Raw genomic sequence first — 20,390 nt, 5'->3', positions numbered from 1 at the left:
ATATACATGATTACTCATATGTACTAAAAAAAGTCGGCAAAGGGCATCTGGCTCAACAAATTGACCTCCAGTTAAACTTTTGCTCCGAAAAATCGATCGGATTTTCGGAGTACGACGAACTGTGGTCTGTGGTGTCTCTCCCGTATATACATAGGTATATATTATACACACGAGCTGATGTGCTTGTGCGTGCATGGTGAGTGAGAGCATCAGCAGAGCAGCCGCCAACCTCTCCCCAATCCCCATTTTATATATATTACACTCCCATACTTAGAGGTGTATATCCTTCCAAACTTCTCGGGTTCAAGCTGCGAGAAGGGTACTTATAAGTAGCGCATAAAAAGAGTTGACAGAATAACAGGGTGCCTCCCTTAAATGAATCCTTGATACTTGAACAGTATACCTATACCACCTACTCAAGTTCTTGGCTGATATATATTCTTACAATTGTGCGGCTCGTGCTTCAGTCACTTCAGTGTTGTTGCATAGGTATATATAATATATATTTTATTACTCATGCTAAAAATATATATATGTATGCGTGTGTTCCTTTTCGTTTTTCGTCTCTCATGACTCTCTCATCTAGAAGACTAGACTAAGTACACGGAGTGTATTGGGAGACAACGAGACGGGTGATGTCTAGTGTCTAGCTGTCCTGTGTCCCCGCACCGCGACGCGACCCCCTCTGAGTTATCGTGCCCAAGACTTAGTCAGCAAAAGAGTTTTGTTACAGTGCATCTGTGTACAAGTACATAAGTACTCTACGCGCATAATAAATCGTTACTGTTGCCATATCGTTGGGCTGGTCGTTGTATATTTTATATGTGTCCCCATACGCAATACTTACTGCATTAGGCTATCGATAAATATACATCTATATCCATACGTCCACAGGGCTCATATGGCTTTATCAGCACCTGCAGGACAAGCATCAATTCCATGGAATTTTACGGATAGATTCACCAGTGGCAGTCTCACTAAGCAAGCTTCATGAGAGAGCAACCGAGCAAAAGTAAAGAGTTGTCCAGCATGGGCCCGAGGTTGCCAACAGAATATAAGTATATATTGCAAGTATAGATACGTTCATGGCTGCTGCAGTCGACGGAGCCGCTCTTCTTGTTTGTCGTTGTAACTCCAAGCCACCAAGAAGTGTAACATCGCTCGTCAAGCGGATTACCAATCCGGGACACGACGTAACTGGAGCCTAGCTGTCCTCCTACGAGCTGCACATGAGGGAATATGTCGAGTTTAAAGATCGGTAAAGATGGACTTTTTTATCAGATAGCCTTTCACATCTCTACCTTTTTTTTTGTTAGCTGCCTACTTACCTTTATTTACACTTGTTAAATTTTTTTTTTCGTTTTGTTCGATCTTACTGTGCTGTGTTTCGTATTTTTTTTTGCCCTCTCCTCGTTTGTCCTCTTGTAAAGAATCTTATAGGACTAGTAAATCTGTATTGTAACTAAATTTGACAAAAAGGCATTGCACTGACAGTGGCATTTGTCTCTTAGTGCGATGCAGAGAATCTTATTACTTTTAAGTATGTGTATGTCCACAGATCAGTTTTCTAGTTTGCTTTTTAGAATGATAGAAATGTACCAGTATTACTGATGCATCTTAATAAAGTTTTTAATTGAAGCTTTTAGATACATGTATATAGTGTACTTGAATGAGGCTTACTATGCTTATTTATTAATAATTGATTCGTTTTCCCTGACATTATTTGTTTTGTTAATAACTTTCCTCTTCAATTGCTAAAAGCATTACACAGAGAGCTTAATATTTTTGTATTTATTTTTCAAAAAATAACGAAACAGCTGCCAAAGTTGGATGAATATGTATAATTTAATTACAAAGTTTTTAAATAATTTGATTAACTTTGATACTTAATTTTAACTAAACTTAATTGTATGGTATTCAAAAACTTTTTACTCTCTTCATACATTAAAACTTATTATTACACATGTTTTTACAAAATTTGATGTAAATATTAAATAATTAATTTTTTCTTTCATTTCCTTTCATATTAAAGAGTTTATTATGCACGCACTTGCTGTACCCCAACAAACAACAGACTTCAAGTCGAGGAACTGGAAGGTACTCAGACATTAAAAGCAAAAAAAAAAGAGTCAATAAACTAAAGAATGAATGTCTGGCATATAAACACCATTGACTTACGTCATAAAAATTTTTCATTCACACAAGTGATAACTGCAGAATAGAGGCAGAGTATATATCACACTGTCGTTATTCTACTATTAAAAAAAATACATTACTACAATCATCATCTTGTGTTTGCACATGGCAGCCATGAAGCATGGTACGTTGTTTTCTTGTATAGTAATTAGATATTTTTTATTTCATCAGATCATTGTTTGTTTGATGCTTAGTTTTAATTTTTTTCTGTTATAGTATTGTTAAACAGTAGATGATATTCTTTAAATTTTACTTGTATGTTGTAAAAGTCGTTTGAAAAATTTAGATTTTAAAAGAGAAATACATCGGCACAGCGTAATTTTCCTGGTCATTTGAAATAATAATATATAAACTGTGCATATTTCATTTAACAGGCAAAACAAACCAAGACGACGTGTGTTACGTTGTCGCAAAATACGATTACGAGGCACAAGGTGCTCAAGAGCTGGACTTGCGCAAAAATGAGCGATACCTGCTGCTGGACGATTCGAAGCATTGGTGGCGGGTGCAGAGCTCGCGTGGCCAGGCGGGTTACGTGCCGAGTAACTACGTGAAAAAAGAAAAACCCTCGCTGTTTGATAGCATCAAGAAGAAGGTGAAAAAAGGCTCGGGTTCGAAAACACTGCCGTCCAGCAACTCGCCGTCGCGCGTCGTCGAGTCCCCGATAATGCCGAGGCGCATGCCAGCCGACCCGAGCGAGGCCATCGGCACGGCCGTTGTCAAATACAACTACCAAGCCCAACAGCCCGACGAGCTGTCACTGGTCAAAGGCACGCGGATTCTCATCCTCGAGAAGAGCAACGATGGCTGGTGGCGGGGGCAAAGTGGCACCCAAGCCGGGTGGTTCCCATCCAATTATACCCAAGAAGAGGGCGATGCCGAGGACACACTGCACACCTACGCAATGGCCGAGAACGTGCTCGATATCGTTGTTGCCCTGTACTCGTTCTCGTCGAACAACGATCAGGAGCTGTCGTTCGAGAAGGGCGATCGCCTCGAGATCCTCGACCGTCCACCCGCTGATCCCGAGTGGTACAAGGCCAGGAACGGCCAAGGACAGGTGGGCCTAGTGCCGAGGAACTACCTCCAGGAGTTGAGCGAATATCTGACGCAGGCTTACCGCGATCGTTTGAACGTAAGTGGTGGTAGTGCCGGTAGTGGAGGTGGCGGTGGCGGTGGCGGTGGAGGCGGTAGCGGAGGAGGCGGTAGTAGCAACAATAATGCAAATTCGGTAGCTGGTGCTGCCAATCCGGGAGCAGACAGACCACATCTTATGGGAAAGCCATGGTACTACGGAAGCATCACACGCTCGCAATGTGATACCCTTTTAAATCAACACGGACATGATGGCGATTTTTTGATACGAGATAGTGAAACCAACGTGAGTTTTGTCTTTCGTTTTTTTCTGTTTCTAAGCTTTACTTTTAATATGTGTGTGCATGATCTGTTGAAAGTTTTTGCAAGTGTAATTTTTTAATGGAGTCAAACTGTATTTTAAACGGAGTAAAAATGATAGTGGAAGGGTTTTACTTTGTTTTTTCAATTTTAATCATATATGAGGTGATAAATTAAAAAAAAAAAAAAAAAAAAAAAAAAATAGGAAGAGTTGTGTAGTATAGAAAAATTTATTGATGTACAAACAATTTCTTCGTTTGAATGTAGTATATACTCACGGTGTTGAGTAACAATTAATGTAACAAATGTGGTAAAATGAGACAGTTTTTATTAAAAAAAATTGTTTTTCCAGATGGGAGATTATTCGGTCTCATTGAAGGCACCAGGACGTAATAAGCATTTCAGGGTGCACGTGGAAGGAGCCCTTTACTGCATTGGTCAAAGAAAGTTTCACACACTTGACCAGCTAGTTGATCATTATCAGCGAGCACCCATCTATACAAACAAGCAAGGCGAGAAACTGTACTTGGTGCGACCTTTGCCAAAAGCCGGAAATCCAAGCAGCAATGGATGCTAAAAAAATTCGCGCGTGTCGCGTGCCTCCTTGCTGGCTCTATATAAATGACAATGAGTAATCGTCCAACACGCTTAGTTAATACGCGTTTCGTAAAGATTTTTTAAAAATTGCCTATAACTCGCGACCGCCTTCTCGATTACCCTAATCCTCATCTCATACATTATCCCTATATAATATCACATCGAGTCGTGCGTGCGCGTATTATTGTCGCCTAAAATGCAGGTCGTTATTGTCTCTCTTTTCTGCGGGTCAACAGTCATGGGCTAGTGTCTACATGCGTATCTAGGTAAATCAAAGGTGTCTTTTATAAGTGATAATTTCAATTATCTTAAATTTATACACAGAGTGCCCATTATTTCTTGAATTGATTTTTTTTACTCTCATCCAAAATGCTTTCAGATGTCCGTAGTTCAAATTCTTATTCTAGAAATCCTTCAGTTTACAAATTAAATTTTGTCTTGATGCGTATCCACGGAATTTTCAATAAACTTGAATTGCATAATTTTATTGTATTTCACCATTTTCGAAGTTTTTATTGACTAAAAATTATATGAAATGTTTCTGTACTAGTAGAACGCCCCGAATTTTTGGAGGGCTCGTATTAGATTTCGAATTGACAGGATAAAATCTTGTTTCTATAGGGTGAGAGGTGAGAAAAATTGAATTTGTGAAATAATTGTAATGTGAATGGATGCTTTGTGTTTATGGTGTAAAATAATACATAAACGATTTTGAGTGATGATGGTTGATTTTTTACTTGGCATGATTTTTATAAAGTTTATTAAAGGATTTTTTTGAGTATCTAGATACGTTGTTTAATTTTAACGACGTTCCAGTGTATTTTTAGTCAAGTATTATAACGCTCATGTCTGTTTGGACACTTTTGTATAAAAGATACTTGTGTCTAGTATTCTAAGTACTTTAGCATTTTGTACTCTTGTATCTATTAAAAAAAAAAAAAGTAATAATTTTGCCCGTGATTGCGCATACGCATATATTATAGAGGAAAAAAAAAATTACTAACACGACTAGCCAACTCGCCACATAATTAGCGTTTTGAATTTTTTGTGAACGTTTTTTAGAACAAACTTGTTTTCGTAGTACTCTTTACACGTAAGAAGGTCATCTTCACAACGACTCGTTGCTCATTGATGCTTTCATAAATCATAATAAAAATTAGCGTGACGAAAGGTAGCTAGATTTTTAACAGGCGATCATGTAAAGTTTTTAAAACTTTTCTATTAAAATGACTGTAAAAATTTCCGATTATTAGAAAGCGGTACGGAAATTTTTATTTGTGGCTTTCTTACGCATTACCTCGCTGGCAGAATACATTTTTTTGAAACATCGTTTTGTAATAAATTATTATGCATCTATTATTCTAGCTTGTGCGAGCGTAACAGCCGAATAAATTAATTATATTGCGCAAGTATGGTCAACCTACTGTTATAAAGCTAAAACAAAGACTAAGTGTTCATTTGTGATTTTGTATTTATTAGAATATTTCTAAGTAAATAAAGTATTTAAGTGTGCACCTATGCAACCATGATTTTTTTTTTACGCAATTGTGTACGTGTTCACTGAAATATGAACTCTGATCATACAATGATTACCGATTATTGAATGTAGAAAGAAAAAATCGACAATTTGTTCAATAAATCTTTTTTACTTTTATTGAAAGAATATGTATCACTGGAACAAGGTATTTCCATTCAATTATTTTTTTATTTTAAACAGTCCTTAAGACAGTATGTTTAGTTTTATTTTTCTTGGCTCAATAAAAAAATCACTATAAAAAGGTAAAAGTTCAAGCAAGCAGCAAAAATAGTTGCCACATTATTATCTCGGCCTTACAGCAAAATAATGAACAATAACAATCGTTAATCTTTTTAATTTCAATAATTGTATGCGTAATTAATTTATAAATAATAATATACTAGTATTAACCAAAAAGATATAAAGATAGAGAGATTGGTGCTCCTAGAGAGATTAATATTAACAGCACTAACTGCCATATTTAGTCATGTACAATAAAAATTCTCTTTCGTAATCTACACACGTTGCAGCGTGCAGATAATATTATTTATCATTTGTTCGTATTTATCCAAGCCTTAAAGCAACTGATCACAAAAAAGGATTGTTTGAATTCCGCGTCGTATTTTCGATGCCGGAACCAACCTGTAAAAGACAATATTAATTATTGTATTTTATTTGTCACGTGTATGCAATTAAGTTATTTAGTGTTATCGACTACGTACAGCAAAAGGATTGGCTTTGAATGCTGTCACAGCGGGTTGCCACGTTTTGTTCGATAAGGGCGATAAGTGACTAGACGTAATATTTTCCTGAGTGTCTCGGCTGTACCAACATGAATCTAAATAAAAAAATAAAAAAAAGGAGAAAGAAAATCAATTTCGGGTTCGTCAAAACTCATAAAATTCTATTTTAAAGTAAAACATATTGTACTTGCCATTATTTGTCACTGGCAATTGTGTCTGTCTAAATGGATTTGCCGTATTGCACACGTTATTTTCAAAGGGTTGAAAATTATTATTGTTGCCATTATGATGGTGATGATTATTATTATTGTTATTGTTATTATTATTACTATTGAGTACGTTATTCGGCCACCAATTACTATTAGTAAAAGGATTTGAAATAAAGGGAGAACTAGTTTGGTCAAATGCAGACCATGCAGAGTTTGCAGCTGAAAAATATTTTATACCATTAGTAATGCATTAAAAATTTAGTTCGATGTGAAATGAAGTATTGCTTTACCATTATTAATATCTTTCAGATTCCATGATGTTTTATTAGAAATTGGCTCATCTTTCAGGTTTGCTTGCTTCATCATTGAATCCAAATCTTTCAGAGCGGCGTATCTGTCCTCGGAAGGAGGAAGTGGAGTAGTGCTAGCCGTCGTGCCATTTGTATGTGCAATTGTACTTGTTATGATATTTTGAGAGACAGGCGACAGCGGAGTAGTTTGATTAGCTAAACAATAAAACAATACCATGTCGACTGTGACCTGGATGTAAAAAAAAAAAAAAAAAAAAGAAGAAAACTACAAGGCACTAACCTTTGGACGAATCGAAGATAGGATTGTTCTCAAAGTTGGCAAAGGAAGGCTGCGGAACGATGGGCTGTGGCTGCGGAACTTTGTTCAAGGGCGGAATGGTGAGAGGTGAAGAAGCGGGGACAGGCACTTTGCTAAAATCGGCTACGAAGCTCGCATTGCTGCTATTGTTGCTGATACTCGAGTTGACAAGTTGGTGGTGCGACTGTTCAGTTTCCTTGGTTGCAGTTGGGATCGTAATTTTAATGGAGAGCGGGACGGGCGAGGACAGAGACTTGTTGGGCGGTGCCTTTACTATCGTGGACGTAGCCGCAGCCAGACTCGACGAGGACGAGCTGTTGCTTCTCGAGCTGCTGTGCTTGCTAGACGTGCTGCTGTGGTGCAGGGAGGACGGCTTCTGACTGAGCAACTGACTGGCCATTGCAGGATCCAAGTAGTACCTCTTAAGCTCATATTTGGCGCTCATGAAGTCCTTCATCTTTTGTTCATCCTTGTTGCTGTGACTCGTACTTTGCGGCATCAGACCCAGCCAGATAGCACGGCAGAACTCGTTGCCACGCTCCTTCAAAAAATCGATCTCTTCCTGCGTGAACGTCGCCATAGAAATCGACTTGACCCGGTGCGGTGGCGTCAAACCTCGCCTGCAAATTTCAAGAGTTTATACTTTGAAGTACATGCATAAACATACTTTGTTCTTTATGTTTATATTGGTAAGTGTCCAGGGATCATTAGTCGACACGTGAACAATGCATGCAATAAACAGAAAATGCGGAAGAAAAAAAGAGCCAATCATGAATAAATATCACCAGAGTCAGCGAACGATCACTTCCTGTTCGACCAAGGACAGAAAAAAAGCTCGTAAAAAGCGCTTGAAAGTTTATAAACACTGCAGTGTGGATGAATATATGTCTTGTAACCCACAAAGACGTAATCACATCAGTGACTTGCAGCGATTAAAGAAAAAAGAAAGAAAAAAAAAAAAAAAGATGTTTGTGGAGCTACTAACTACTAACAGTACAAACCATGCATATTCTACTAAAGACGAGAATAATTATAAAATGGTATGGGTATGAGTACTCACAGCATGCCCGAGCAAGTGGTACAGACAAAAGAACCTATTGTCATGTTGACGTAAGTAGGTCCACGCTGCTGGCAGTCAAAGCACTCCTTGTTGCCTGGCTGTGAGACGAGCTGGCGCAACGTCTTCAGGTTTTTCTCGTCCTGCTTCTTTTTGGCACATGCCATGTCGACTTGATCTTGGTTGCAGACACAACAACCACCGGACCACCACACGCGTACTTTACCAACTTACTTGCCTCTCAGACTCGCGCGCGAGAGCAGCCCGTGGGTGCATCCGAACTCCACCGCGATTGTGACTCCTTTATTCTCCCGCACGGAAGCAAGATTGTTGTTCTTCTCTGAGCAATAATGAGTAGTTATTAGACATATTCTGTATATGCGACAATCACACTAAAATAAAGATGAGAAGGACGTACTCTTGCTGCAGCAGTCCAGCTGCATGCAGCACGTAAGTATAACGTACGTATATGTACAAAGATTCCTCTTCCTTTCCTTTCTCTCTTGACTCTCTAACTCTAAGCCCCCAATCCCATAGTCCCCGTCTCTGCTCTGCGGTCTGCTGCGCCTCTCTCGACGATGTCCACTCTCGAACCGCCCCCGCGATGACGTCTCCGTTTCTTCCGACTGTATGTAGGTTTTTTCTCTTTATACTCCTACTACCACCACTACAATTTTTTATTGTTCATTTATTTAACTCTGAGCGCTCGGACGCCTCGGAGTGCTCCCAAAATGTGTGTATATTCAGTGTGACATTACATTTACTTACTGATGATTTTCGGAGCACTCCGGCTACACTCCGAGAGCGCTCCGAGCTGGATAACCTGGGGTAACTGAATAAATCTTATTATAATACTGCTGTTGTGTGATTTTTTGCGTAATCACGCGTTACCTTGCATAAGTGTAAAAATATAAATACGTTTCACTGCAATAACAATATATATTAACAATAATGATACTTATTTACATTTACCAAAAACGCAAAAGGCACCAGAGACCTCTAACTGACGAAATCGGTTTCCTTCCTAGGGATATATAAGTATACGGTTAGGCGGTGGTGCAGGCGGTTTACTTCAAAAAACTAAAAAAGATATATATATTTAATAGGTATGTTGAGGCATTGCAACTGTACCTAATTACTTACTTTTCGTTAAAAAAGGATGCGAAAATGATACGCAACTACTCCTTTTCACCTAAATGTAAAGAAAAATTCTTTGTAGCTCGTGTATAAAAAATGTGTAACCTTTAAAGTAACTGTCAATGGGCCAAAAATTGATCACACACTGCGCGAAATTGAAAAAAAAGCTATAATGAGCTGCGTTCGATCTAAATTGATGCTGTACCTTTTTATTTAATTAATAATGTAAATTCATGACGGTCATCGAAACAGCGCTCATAAAAACGTAGTCCTTGACACCGCGCCAGAGTCGCCTAGTCTTGCCCTGCAGCCACCTAGCGTTGCTAATTGAGAACTAAAATTAAACATTCTCTCTGTTTGGCTTTGGGCTCATTTTTGGCAGACAAACTATCGCAAACACAAGGAGTTCCTCGGGCTCAATGATTGCCCTGGTAACACGCGTCAGTACAGGTACGAAAACCACTACTTTTCGCCATGGCCGCACTTATTGTAACAATCACTGTGTGCCCGCGGGAGAAAAGTAAATTACCGGGCGCAAAATTGCACTTTTTGCCTTCGGTGAGAAAAACAACATACGCGACCCGGGCACAAACGCACAACAACCAAGCTTGTACTTTGCACCCTATAGAGAGATGGCCAGTTTAATTCGTTGAGCGGGAAGTATAAAATTTACCAATGAAAGAGGTTATGTGATGGAATCAGCCGATGGGAATCGAATATTTGAATTTCCCGCTCAACAAATTAAACAGCCTCCACTGTACCATTTCGCGGGCGCAAAGTACGATTTTGCGCCCTTGGAATTTGGAAAGGAAAACGTCGTTTGAACCTTGCGCCTTCTGTCGAATACTCTATACTCCAGAGTTAACCGATCCTCGCTCGGATGAGTAAATATTTTAAAAAAATTCCCAACCATATAAATGTTTTCATATACTCATCGTTAAAATTTAATGCATAGAAAACTGGTTTGATGTATGAAAAATAAAACGATATTAAGTATATACAAATAATTTTGCGTGACTTTTTTAGGTCATGTAGATGTGTACATTATAGTATGTATTTTCGTTAACATCTTTCGTTCGTATTCGTTAGTCAACGGACTTTTATGTTTTTTTAGTGTTTATCATAGAAATTCAATTTTTGTTTAATTTAATAAGACTCACTGATGCGTCAGCGTCAAATATATGCATTAAATAACATGGTTTTTCCGTCACCGTAACTTTACCCCCTGCTATACATAATTTTTTCATTATCTCTTCAATGTTATTATTTTTTTTTTTTAATTTGACGATTTTGTCACGTATTTACCAGAAAAATATAGTCAACATATATGTATGATTCTTGGTATAAGGTACTGGAACAAATATGTGAAACTTTATAACATTAGTTCAACGACACTATCTAATTTGTCACAACCAAACAAAATTACTTTTAATACGACTTTTCATGTCTTTTCGATTGGATTAGTATACGATTAATTTGAAATAGTGAAAAATGATGGCCGTTTTTTTAGTACCCATATATAGCTAATACGAATTTTCATTTTAAATATTAATCGGTAATCCAATGTGGGACCGACAATAATAAGTTTACAAACTATAATTCAAACAGTGAAGCGTGAAACAGTGATCAGTGAAATTTAAACTAAAAAAAAAAAAAAATTATAAGTGTAAAACTTTCAAATAGTAAAATTGTCTGTTTCAGTACATATATATCTCCATACATATTAGATGATGATTATGTGTACAACATAACTACATTTTTATCGTTAGCATGTCACTGTCACGCATCTGTCGAGTGCCCGCGTTCGATAAGTATAAATAACAAAGTCACGTTGAAAGCATCGAAAACCAAGAATGCGTAAACATTTGTAACGCGACTGGCGATCGAACGATATTTTTCACGTACATCGCGTTTTTTTTTTTTTTTTTTTTTTACTGCCGGCTTAAACTATACATCAATTGTTATCGGATACGTTACGTATACGTATAATATGAAGCTTGGGTTGCTTGGGAGAACCAGAAATACCTACACACATAGAGGCACATTATAATATAGTAAGAGATGTACAAGGAAAGAACAAGACTCGCAAACTCTTCTCCCGAGAAGTGTTTCAGTGATTATCCACAGTTGACCGGTAAGTTTAGCCGGTAGAGGCAGACGATCGTATAAGCATGTTCGCGGGTATATAAGATAATTTGTTGAGTAGACAATCACACAAATATTATATGTATATACGTGGTGAGTGTTTCTTTTTTTCTTCATTTATTTACTGACATTAATTTTTGTTGAGATTCCGTATAGAGGATTAAGATAAAAATATTTTGACTTGGTATGTGACATATTGGCTTTATTGTAGCCGAGCAATTTTTATTTTTACAAGATAAACTCTTTGTTAAAGTACTTTAAACAAAATATTTTTATCAAATGACAGTTTATCGTTTGAATATTAGATTATTTGTTTACGTAATTAATAAACGGAAGAATTGTGTTGCGAGTGTTGTTATTGCATTGTGTGTTGCGAGTTATTGTACAATTGCGGATACACAGTACTTAGTACAATGTATACCAAATACTAAAAAGTATATAAACTAACATAAGAGAGAAAGAAAATTTTTATATTAAATGATTTGAAGTTGAAAGCAACTTTAATCAATATAAAACATATTACGATTAAATTCACGTATAAAAGAAAATGAATTGAAAGGTATAGTATAACGTTGCGATACTATATAAGTAGTAATGAAAGTAATATGTGCTTTCAACAAGCTCTTAGGTTTTTTGGGAAAAAATTACGTATCTGAGTATTTGCAAAAAGTACATACACACCCGAGTCTGTGGGAAGCTTATTTTTTAAATGATTTTGAATTTAATCACTGCTAACTTGGGTAAGAGACCAAACTGAGTCATCTATTTTTCGGGTATAACAAATTTTTATTTAAAAAAAAAAATTCTGTACATTATAATAAAGTTTTTAAGGACTACCTTAATTGATCTTCATAATATGACCTTTACTCCCATGAGTTATAAATAAATCGTGAGTAAGTACCGTATTCAAAGTTTTACGATCATGAAAATCGTTTTAAGGAGGTTGGCTCTCATATAATGATATATATCCCACTTTCTAGTTACTTGAGATTCGAAGTAATCAAAAATGTTTAACAATATTAAAATTTGTTGGAAATCTGTTTTATAATTTTTTTTCAACGTGATAATTTGTTAATAACTTAGTTTATACAAGTATTGACGCAAAATTTTACATGGATATAAATATTGAGTAGAAAACTTTTAATAACCAATCTCGTATAAAAATGCGTTGTGCTGTTAGACGATATTCTTTTTTTTTTTTACATGCGTTTTGTATAGGCGATAAATCATCCTGTTCAAGTTTTGATTTATATGGGACTTGACCAATTTTTTTCGAAATAAACTACAATTCGTTCCAAATTTGAAATATCGCAATTGCATATACGTACGAGCTTTTTTGTATTAGTTTTTCGTTGTTGTGGTGAGTATTTCTTATTGACAATAAGTAAAGAAAAATGCAGCTTGCCATATTTATATTTTGTTGTAATTTCTGACTTTGTTTTTTTGTAAACCAAAAAGTTATGAAAAAAATGTTGAAAAATTCACGCCGATACTAATACATTTCACCTCATTGATACTCAATGCGTGTAAATTATAGGTATGAGTCTCTTACTTCTTGCTCCGGTCATTAATTAATTTTAGTCGTGTGTTTTACACCGAAAAGCATGGTATTTTTTTCATAATTTCATCCTTTTGTTAAATTACGACAAAATATATAAGCTTGGAAGCAGTGAGTCGTCAGTTAGTAAAAAAAAAAAAAAAAAATTTTTGCATAATTACGTTAAAACAGTAAATAATTCATTTACACGGGTACCATAAACTGTTTACAACCTAGTATGTACACGATATGCGATGGTAATTATCAAACATTTACTGTGGACAAAAATTTTTTATAAATACTTATGGTGCAAGTATTGAGAAAAATAATAAAGGGAAACCAAATAGCTGCTTTTCTACGTCTTCTGACAATGTGATTGACAAATTAATATGCAATGGACATTAAAAAAAAAAAAAAAATTCAATTAGCGATATAAATGTTTTGCACATGTTATGCAGCAGTATCGAATTTTCCTGTTGACACGAGATAAAATTAAACAGAGCACGTACAACTGCGTCCACTCTTCAAAACAGATGGTGTGCTGATGTTCTATTGAGATTTTTCATTCAAAAAATTTTCAATGTAATAAATTTAAAATCATAAACTAAACTCTTATACTTATTCTATTCCCTTTAAATTCTCATGCAGCCAATACACACAATATGCAACATTCGTATACACCCCCACAACTGCATCTCCACGACATGGATAAACAGACGTCGTCGGTACTGGAGGTTGCTGCCCCTACCCGCAGCAGTGACGCGCTGCTGTCAGATACATTCGACAAGTCAACAACGATCGCGTCAAGCGCCGAGACCGACAAGGTGCAGGTTGCCGTCGTCGAGGAAGTTGAGAAGAGGAGCATCAGCAGCAGCAGCAGCAGCAGCGACGAGATGATCGGTGATGACGTTCAAGAGGACGACGACGACGAGGAAGCCGAGCCGACTGTAAAATATTAAAATAACATGTGTATGAAAGAAAACAAAAAAAAGGTAGACTTGAAAATCGGTAATTTTTCCAGATGCACCAACCGATGAAGACCGCCGTGCCGCGCACGCACCCGCCAAAACAGCCACCTGTCCTCGACTGCCGGCCGATAGTCCTGGCGACTCACCTGGTGCCGTCATTGCCGGTCGGATTGTTTGACGTCGTGGCCGAAGCCATCGAAGTCGCCACCGGGAAGCCAGTGGTGCTACTCCACGAGTCCAGAACCGACCGGCCAGTCGCCAAGGACGTCGTCGACATCGGTATACAACTTACAACAACCTATTATCCATTGATACAAAAGTGCAGTACAGGAAGTCATATGATTTGAAATTTTCATCTCCAACAGCGATTTTGCCAGCTGGTGAGTCCTGGGAGGATGGCAAGCTGCTGCCTGTGAGCTTCGTGTTCGAGCATCGTCTGAACAAAACCTTCTCGCCGGACGTTTATGCCGATGTTGTCGTCGCCACCGACAGAGCTCCTCATGTCGAGGTACACGTTTTCTCATTCAAAGGGAGCTCGGTGGTGTTACTTTTTTTTTTTTTTTTTTCTTGTGTCACAGGACATAATGGATCTTCGGGGCCACAGGTGCGCGTTGCCCGACCGAAGAAGAAAAATCGGAGCGTCGACGCTGCTGTTCAATCACCTGAGGGCCAAGGGCGAGGGGCCGGCCTTCTTTGGAAATACTCTGGGTAGGTTGTAAAATGTTTCCTGAGAGTCTTTTCCGTGCATGACGATTGTTTCTTTCAGATGCCAATTCTCAAGTTTCGGCGTTGCAGATGGTGGCTGGTAAGCAGGTCGAGGTCTGCGTACTCGAGTCACCGGTCATTAAGTACCACAGGAAATCCTTGCCTGGGGTTTACTCACTGCACATTCTCAGTAGCTTGGGGCCCCTGCCGCCTTACCCCGTTATGGTTAATAAAAATATGCCAGGTAAATTTTGTTAGGAACCAAAGTTTTATTCGCTAATTCTTGGGTAAAAAATAGTTTTGTTCGAAATACAAATTTATGAGAGTCGATCTTTCGGACTTTCCAGATGAAATCATCGAAAAAATTAAGGATTACTTGCTCGGTCTTTGCCGAGATACGGAGTGGATGGAGAAGTTTGGACTCTACAGTGTTCTTGGATTCGCAGAGTACAGTAAAAGCAATGTTGAAGTTCAAGATATAAAATCCGTGCCCACCAGTGTCCCATATTACTGAGAGCCCGCGATTCGCCATTTATTACTTTTATACAAATAAAAGCCTTATATTTTTTATATTGTTTTATCGTTGGTCTCAAAATATTTGAAGACTATGTTTTTTAGCATACATGTGATAAAACTGCTTTGATTATCAAAGAGTGAAACGGTTATTTTGCTCAATGATAAAATGTATAATCGACTATTTCAATATTAAAGAGCGTACATTTTTTTTTTTTCATTCAATAACATTAGCTTACAATTAATGATTTGTCATTTAAAAACGTTAAAGATTTTAACATTAATAAAAAGTTTTTTTAATTCTGGAAGATGTCATACTCGATCTAATAAGAACAATGCAATGATTTTACTTTACAATGAACAAATGAATTTTTTATAGAATACTAATCAACGAACGATAACAATTTTTATTCAAATGAAACAATATTGTTATCTAAGAAAATTTTTAAACCAGAATTTGTTGTTATATACCCCAGTCATAAATATACTTAAATAAAATATACTCGATACGAGTTATTTTGCTAATGATTTGCTCATTCACTGATAACTTTTCGTTTTCTGTTTTTAAATTCATTCACTTTTAACAGTTTTTTTTTTTTTTTTTACTTTTTTTAAAATACGCACGTAACTTAAATAAATCAAGTTTTTTCTATTTTTCAAAAATATTTACAATAATTTATACTATATTAATCATATAATGGTAAGAACTAGTGTACTACCAAAAATTATATGGCAGTTGTCCTTTAGGTGGTGGGATGGAGCCTTTTTTTAAAGCTGTTGCTAAGAAATCGCCCAACCGACTAATGGGAGCGCTCAAAACAGGATCCACATTCTTCAGTTTTTCGTAATATACGTTGTTAAGAATAAGCAGTAATTTCGGAAACTGATTAGGATACGTTTTTAACATGTCGTTTCCTGTGACCTCCAGCATGATGTATATCAAAGTAGCACATATATCAGCTATGTCATTCTTAGGTTCTAAAAATAGATAAAACAGTGAATTTCAGTGATGTTTCATCTTATCATGGTGTACTATTATCATAGAAAAAGGTATTTACTGATATTCAATGTCGCAGCAAGCCACCTCCATGCATTTCTTAGTCCATGAGGATGAGGTTTGTTGACACCTTGTCGCTGCCTTGTCACAAGTATTGAAGCATAAAGGTACATCATACCTCCGAGTCTTTTCCAAAATTTATCAGGCTGCTCAGGCTTCCCATCCTCTCCATACTTGCAGCCCAGCGACTTGTAGTACTCTTCTTCTGTTTGATCGTTTCTTCGCGAGAGGAAGACAGGAGCAAAAAATGGACTTAATGTTCGAAATAGCGCCAAAAGAATCTCGCCAAAGTCAGGCCAGTCATTCCACAGAGCAACGACAATAGCAGCGAACGGAAATGCTAGCTCAGGCTTACTCGAAATGGTAATATCTCCTTGATCCTGTTCATGGACGATTTTGTAATGAATGTACACAAAAGATTTTATTACTGATTTCATTACTTGCTTACCAGAATTTTTTGAGCCAAGAGGTACTTGGAATAAGCTTCGGCTTGAGGGTTAACCAAGATGTTGGGACTTCCCTTCCCCGACAAAAACAACCTCAACTTGTCATACTTATCCATCAATTGTTCACGATTCAAGTGAGAAATGGAATTAATTGTTATGTTCAGTGTTTTTCGACATTCGGATTTAAACGCTTTCATTGCATTATTATGAATAAAATCTTGATAACAAGCCTCATAATTTTTTAAAAACACTTCACTACCCATATACAACAGATAGGATTCAACATCCGGATAGTCAGACGATTCTCCTGCTTGATTTTTAGAAAATACAAATCAAATTATAATAAAAAAAAAAAAAATTCAGATACTCAATTGAAGAGCATTTACCTGTAGTAACTTGAGTAACTGCGACATTAGCTGATGCTGCTTCAGGAGTGTTAGGATACGGAGGAGGTTGCGGAGCGCCGTCAACTTCTGATATGTGTTGGTTGGAGTGCTCTACTTTTTGCTGTTCAGTCAACGCATTGGCTTGTTCAGCTTTTGCAGCATTTTCTGCTTCTTGGATCTGCTTTTGTTTTAGCGCTTCTTCTTCTTGCAGTCTAAGTTCGGCTTGTTTCACTTCTGCTTCTCTCCTTGTTATTTCTTTGTCGTACGCGATTTCAATTTGTTCTTAAAGTTCATTAAGTTTGAATTAAATGTTGATATTAAAATATTTATGGACGTGTTAAAATATTTACACATACCAATATCAGCCTTGAATGATTCGTAAAGCTGAGCATTGGATTGGACTATTAGCTCTACCATTCTTAAATCCACTTTAGTAAGGTCTCCTGTCTAAATATAACAAAATTAAATTAATTTACATTAAACTGAACATTTGAAATATTGTAAAAATATGGGATGTTACCTTGGCTTTTTCATGTATCGGTTCCCACCGTGAACTCAACTCTTTTATCCTGTGGGTATAGGAATTCAGCAGGCGACAAGCAGAATTTTGATCTCTGCACCCACTATATATTTTTGTAATATCTTTCCACTTGGCTTGGAAACTCTCTTTAAATGGAAGAATTTTCTTCAATATGTCTTCACTTTCTTTCATTTTCCGCCTCTCTAATTCTTTTTTGCGATCTTGCTCTAATTGAAACGCAAGCTGTTCTTCTTCAGCTTCCAGCTGTATCAATTTTTCTTCATTTTCTTTTTCTTTCTGAATAAGAACCCTGGCTAACATATCCGACAGCTCTTCCTGCAATTGCCTTTGAGATTGTTCCATTTCTTTTTTCTTCTTGTCAACGGCTTGCTAAAATTTCAGTACAATCATTCAATGTTCTTAAAAAATACACTAGATGAGATTACACATACCTTAACTTTCTCTTTTCTGAGCAGTTCATTCTCCAAAAGTATTTTCTTGATGGAAAACGTAAGATTACTTCTGGATGAAGCAAATGACTTGTGATTTTTGGAGGAATTCTTGTCTGAGATCTCATTTTCACTTGGGGTGTTTAGGGTATTTTCATAAGCAAAATTAGCTCGTGGGCCGATTGTCACCTTATCAAATTCACCAGACACCCTTGCTGCTTTGCTCAATATTGAAGTTTTCAACTCGGGGTCATTGATAATTTCACCAATGCTCAATGAGTTGAACTAAAAACAAAACGATCCCCTTAAAATTGTAACTCAAACAATTCGATAGAAAGCTAAAATAAGCAATTACCGTCTCATTTAGTGATGACTTTTTCTCAATCATCACTTTCCTCCTCAAGTGATCTCTGAGATCCTTACTAGACATGCTTGAATTTTTTTAGATATTTACTTGAAATTAACTCTGGTGTGTCAGTTCTGCTTCATCACTGAAGCTTTACAGTTCGAAACGCAACATAACCCTTTTGATTGACTATATGGATTGGAAATCTACAACAACACAAAACACATATGAAAATTCCCTCCAAATTGCATTAAGTTGCCTTATATGTTGCAGCTGAAAAACCGTAGGACACATGTGTAAACAAACGCAATTAATATACAATTTATAAATTAAAACCAGAATGCTTAATTCAAGACGTTTTTTTTGATTTGATTATTTTTAACAACAGATGACCGACAGACAGCGTCCTACCGTGAACCCATGGCGCGAGTCGCGTCCCTGTACTTACGAAGAAAACACCAGAGGAACACTGGAAAAAACTGATGATAACGTACTTATCGTGAGAATATGTACAACGACAAATAAACGAATCACACGACGGATTGATGAGTAGCGATCGGAATGGCAATGTTGATTTGTTGATCAAGAGATGATCTCGAGTATATTGTATTGTCGACTCATCAGGGTCAGGGTCAGTCCATATGATTTTTGCATGCATTGCAGGGGCCGTACCATATAACTTTTTTTTGCTTCACAGGCCTATGTTATAACATAGGCCGATGTATAGAAAAATAGTTATATGGTACGGACCCAGAGCGCATCTCTCGAGATGTTCAATCGTGGTTATGCGATGTATCGTAAAATGTCTCGAGTGACTCGAGTCTCGAGAGCCAAAGCTTCTGTTTCTTTCCCAACCCTGAAATCCAAATACCATACTTATGTAAAAAGTGTACCTAAAAATGGTATATTACACACCGAGGGAAGAAAGTGCGGCATTCCCTTACGGGTGCGAGTTGCCACCCGAGCCGAAGGCAATGAAATAGTATATTTCCGCCTTCTAATCTCAAAATAGCACCTTCGTCGCTTGATTTTGGGTTCTCAAGCGGAAAAATAGTATGCGAAACTCTTTCGAAAAGGCTTCTTTACGAACCTCGTAACGGCCCTCGCTTTCGGATGGTGCCGTAAACCTCTCGGTTCGTAAATCGAAGCCTTTGCAAACTCGTACGCAATATACTATTACGCACTTAGTGTGCGAGGTTAAGAATGCCTTAGATTACACGTGAATAAAGGGTTAACGTGAAATCTAATGCATTTCTTAACCTCCAAACGTGGATGTTCGTCCCTTCTCTCGGCGCAGGATTGATGAAAAACAGAATACGCACCACGTTCGGAGGTTAAAAAATGTCCTGGATTTCACGTTATCCGTTTATTCACGTGAAATCTACGACATTCTTAACCTCGCTCACTAGGTGCGTAATATACTATTGTATGGTGGAAAAAATCTCAAAGGGTGGAGTATTGTATGTTTATGCCATACGGTACGAACGACCTTTTCTTTTTTCTGAAGGGCGCAAAGTTGTACTTTGTGGTTTGTGCACGTGGAAACACTTTTCGCCCTCGAGAAGAAAAACGTCCTTCGCACCTTTGGCACAATCATACAAAAATCCCGCCCTTTGGATGAGATTTTTTTTTACTTTGTAAGTACTCACGGGTCGAAAATTACCATTATTAATTTCTGCAAAGAATAATTAATACTTGCGGTCTGAAAAAATCGTGGACGCATCAATTAATTGGTCAAATTTAAGGGTTTTCGAAATCTTGGTCATCTTGGAACTTGGAACTTGGATCATGTCATCGTTCATGATCGATTTTACGACCAATCGATATCATATCAGGTCGACAACCTCTAGGCTAAAACC

At 37.2% G+C, this 20,390-nt stretch overlaps 4 protein-coding genes across 12 annotated transcripts; 2 read left to right on the top strand and 2 right to left on the bottom strand.

The window, feature by feature from the left end:
- Nucleotides 1-204: 204 nt before the first annotated feature.
- Nucleotides 205-6,026, top strand: dock (SH2/SH3 adaptor protein dock). 4 transcript variants are annotated; one of them, XM_014360517.2, is made up of 5 exons: nt 205-489; nt 895-1,258; nt 2,033-2,320; nt 2,571-3,577; nt 3,944-6,026. In XM_014360517.2, the coding sequence occupies exons 3-5, from the start codon at nt 2,302-2,304 to the stop codon at nt 4,166-4,168; spliced, it is 1,251 nt and encodes a 416-aa protein (XP_014216003.1). In that variant the 5' UTR covers nt 205-489; nt 895-1,258; nt 2,033-2,301; the 3' UTR covers nt 4,169-6,026. The 4 variants fall into 4 exon arrangements, with proteins under 4 accessions (XP_014216003.1, XP_089454021.1, XP_089454020.1 ...); XM_089597895.1 differs by lacking the exon at nt 205-489 and adding an exon at nt 569-632; XM_089597894.1 differs by lacking the exon at nt 205-489 and adding an exon at nt 583-748.
- Nucleotides 5,909-9,165, bottom strand: drongo (Arf GTPase activating protein drongo). Of its 3 annotated transcripts, XM_089597892.1 has the most exons (8): nt 8,741-8,798; nt 8,326-8,662; nt 7,451-7,885; nt 7,248-7,417; nt 6,947-7,162; nt 6,639-6,875; nt 6,427-6,542; nt 5,909-6,346 (listed from the first exon to the last, which is right to left on the bottom strand). In XM_089597892.1, the coding sequence occupies exons 2-8, from the start codon at nt 8,487-8,489 to the stop codon at nt 6,293-6,295; spliced, it is 1,392 nt and encodes a 463-aa protein (XP_089454018.1). In that variant the 5' UTR covers nt 8,490-8,662; nt 8,741-8,798; the 3' UTR covers nt 5,909-6,292. The 3 variants fall into 3 exon arrangements, with proteins under 3 accessions (XP_089454018.1, XP_089454016.1, XP_089454015.1); XM_089597890.1 differs by having other exon boundaries at nt 7,248-7,885; nt 8,788-9,165; XM_089597889.1 differs by having other exon boundaries at nt 7,248-7,885.
- On the top strand, nt 8,901-15,827 carry LOC106644825 (uncharacterized). Its single transcript, XM_089597896.1, has 7 exons — nt 8,901-8,954; nt 13,790-14,088; nt 14,163-14,388; nt 14,475-14,617; nt 14,688-14,817; nt 14,876-15,058; nt 15,162-15,827. The coding sequence occupies exons 1-7, from the start codon at nt 8,927-8,929 to the stop codon at nt 15,326-15,328; spliced, it is 1,176 nt and encodes a 391-aa protein (XP_089454022.1). The 5' UTR covers nt 8,901-8,926; the 3' UTR covers nt 15,329-15,827.
- On the bottom strand, nt 15,064-19,176 carry Gle1 (Gle1 RNA export mediator). 4 transcript variants are annotated; one of them, XM_023391322.2, is made up of 9 exons: nt 18,980-19,176; nt 18,541-18,737; nt 18,189-18,470; nt 17,737-18,126; nt 17,573-17,663; nt 17,217-17,498; nt 16,833-17,140; nt 16,386-16,764; nt 15,064-16,305 (listed from the first exon to the last, which is right to left on the bottom strand). In XM_023391322.2, exons 2-9 carry the CDS (start codon nt 18,613-18,615, stop codon nt 16,043-16,045), a joined length of 2,070 nt encoding a protein of 689 aa, XP_023247090.2. In that variant the 5' UTR covers nt 18,616-18,737; nt 18,980-19,176; the 3' UTR covers nt 15,064-16,042. The 4 variants fall into 4 exon arrangements, with proteins under 4 accessions (XP_023247090.2, XP_014215972.2, XP_089454014.1 ...); XM_014360486.2 differs by having other exon boundaries at nt 16,833-17,137; XM_089597888.1 differs by having other exon boundaries at nt 18,943-18,986.
- Nucleotides 19,177-20,390: the final 1,214 nt, after the last annotated feature.

The sequence above is a fragment of the Copidosoma floridanum genome, unplaced genomic scaffold (assembly GCF_036245765.1).
Source record: "Copidosoma floridanum isolate Cflo_tuat_1 unplaced genomic scaffold, Cflo_Japanese_pri ptg000040l, whole genome shotgun sequence".
NCBI classification, from domain to species: domain Eukaryota; kingdom Metazoa; phylum Arthropoda; class Insecta; order Hymenoptera; family Encyrtidae; genus Copidosoma; species Copidosoma floridanum.
The sequence above is the reverse complement of the archived record's forward strand: the minus strand, read 5'-3'. Positions and strand labels throughout refer to the sequence as shown.

Coding starts and splice junctions, on each gene's coding strand:
- dock (XM_014360517.2), top strand. Junction 3,578..3,943: donor TACGAGATAGTGAAACCAAC/GTGAGTTTTGTC, acceptor TTGTTTTTCCAG/ATGGGAGATTATTCGGTCTC.
- drongo (XM_089597890.1), bottom strand. CDS start 8,489: ATGGCATGTGCCAAAAAGAAGCAGGACGAGAAAAACCTGAAGACGTTG. Junction 7,886..8,325: donor ACCACTTGCTCGGGCATGCT/GTGAGTACTCAT, acceptor TGAAATTTGCAG/GCGAGGTTTGACGCCACCGC. Junction 6,543..6,638: donor ATTGCCAGTGACAAATAATG/GCAAGTACAATA, acceptor TTTTTTATTTAG/ATTCATGTTGGTACAGCCGA.
- LOC106644825 (XM_089597896.1), top strand. CDS start 8,927: ATGACGTCTCCGTTTCTTCCGACTGTAT. Junction 14,089..14,162: donor ACGAGGAAGCCGAGCCGACT/GTAAAATATTAA, acceptor TAATTTTTCCAG/ATGCACCAACCGATGAAGAC. Junction 14,389..14,474: donor CAAGGACGTCGTCGACATCG/GTATACAACTTA, acceptor CATCTCCAACAG/CGATTTTGCCAGCTGGTGAG.
- Gle1 (XM_023391322.2), bottom strand. CDS start 18,615: ATGTCTAGTAAGGATCTCAGAGATCACTTGAGGAGGAAAGTGATGATT. Junction 18,471..18,540: donor AGTCATCACTAAATGAGACG/GTAATTGCTTAT, acceptor TTTTGTTTTTAG/TTCAACTCATTGAGCATTGG. Junction 17,141..17,216: donor AGTTACTCAAGTTACTACAG/GTAAATGCTCTT, acceptor CTAAAAATCAAG/CAGGAGAATCGTCTGACTAT.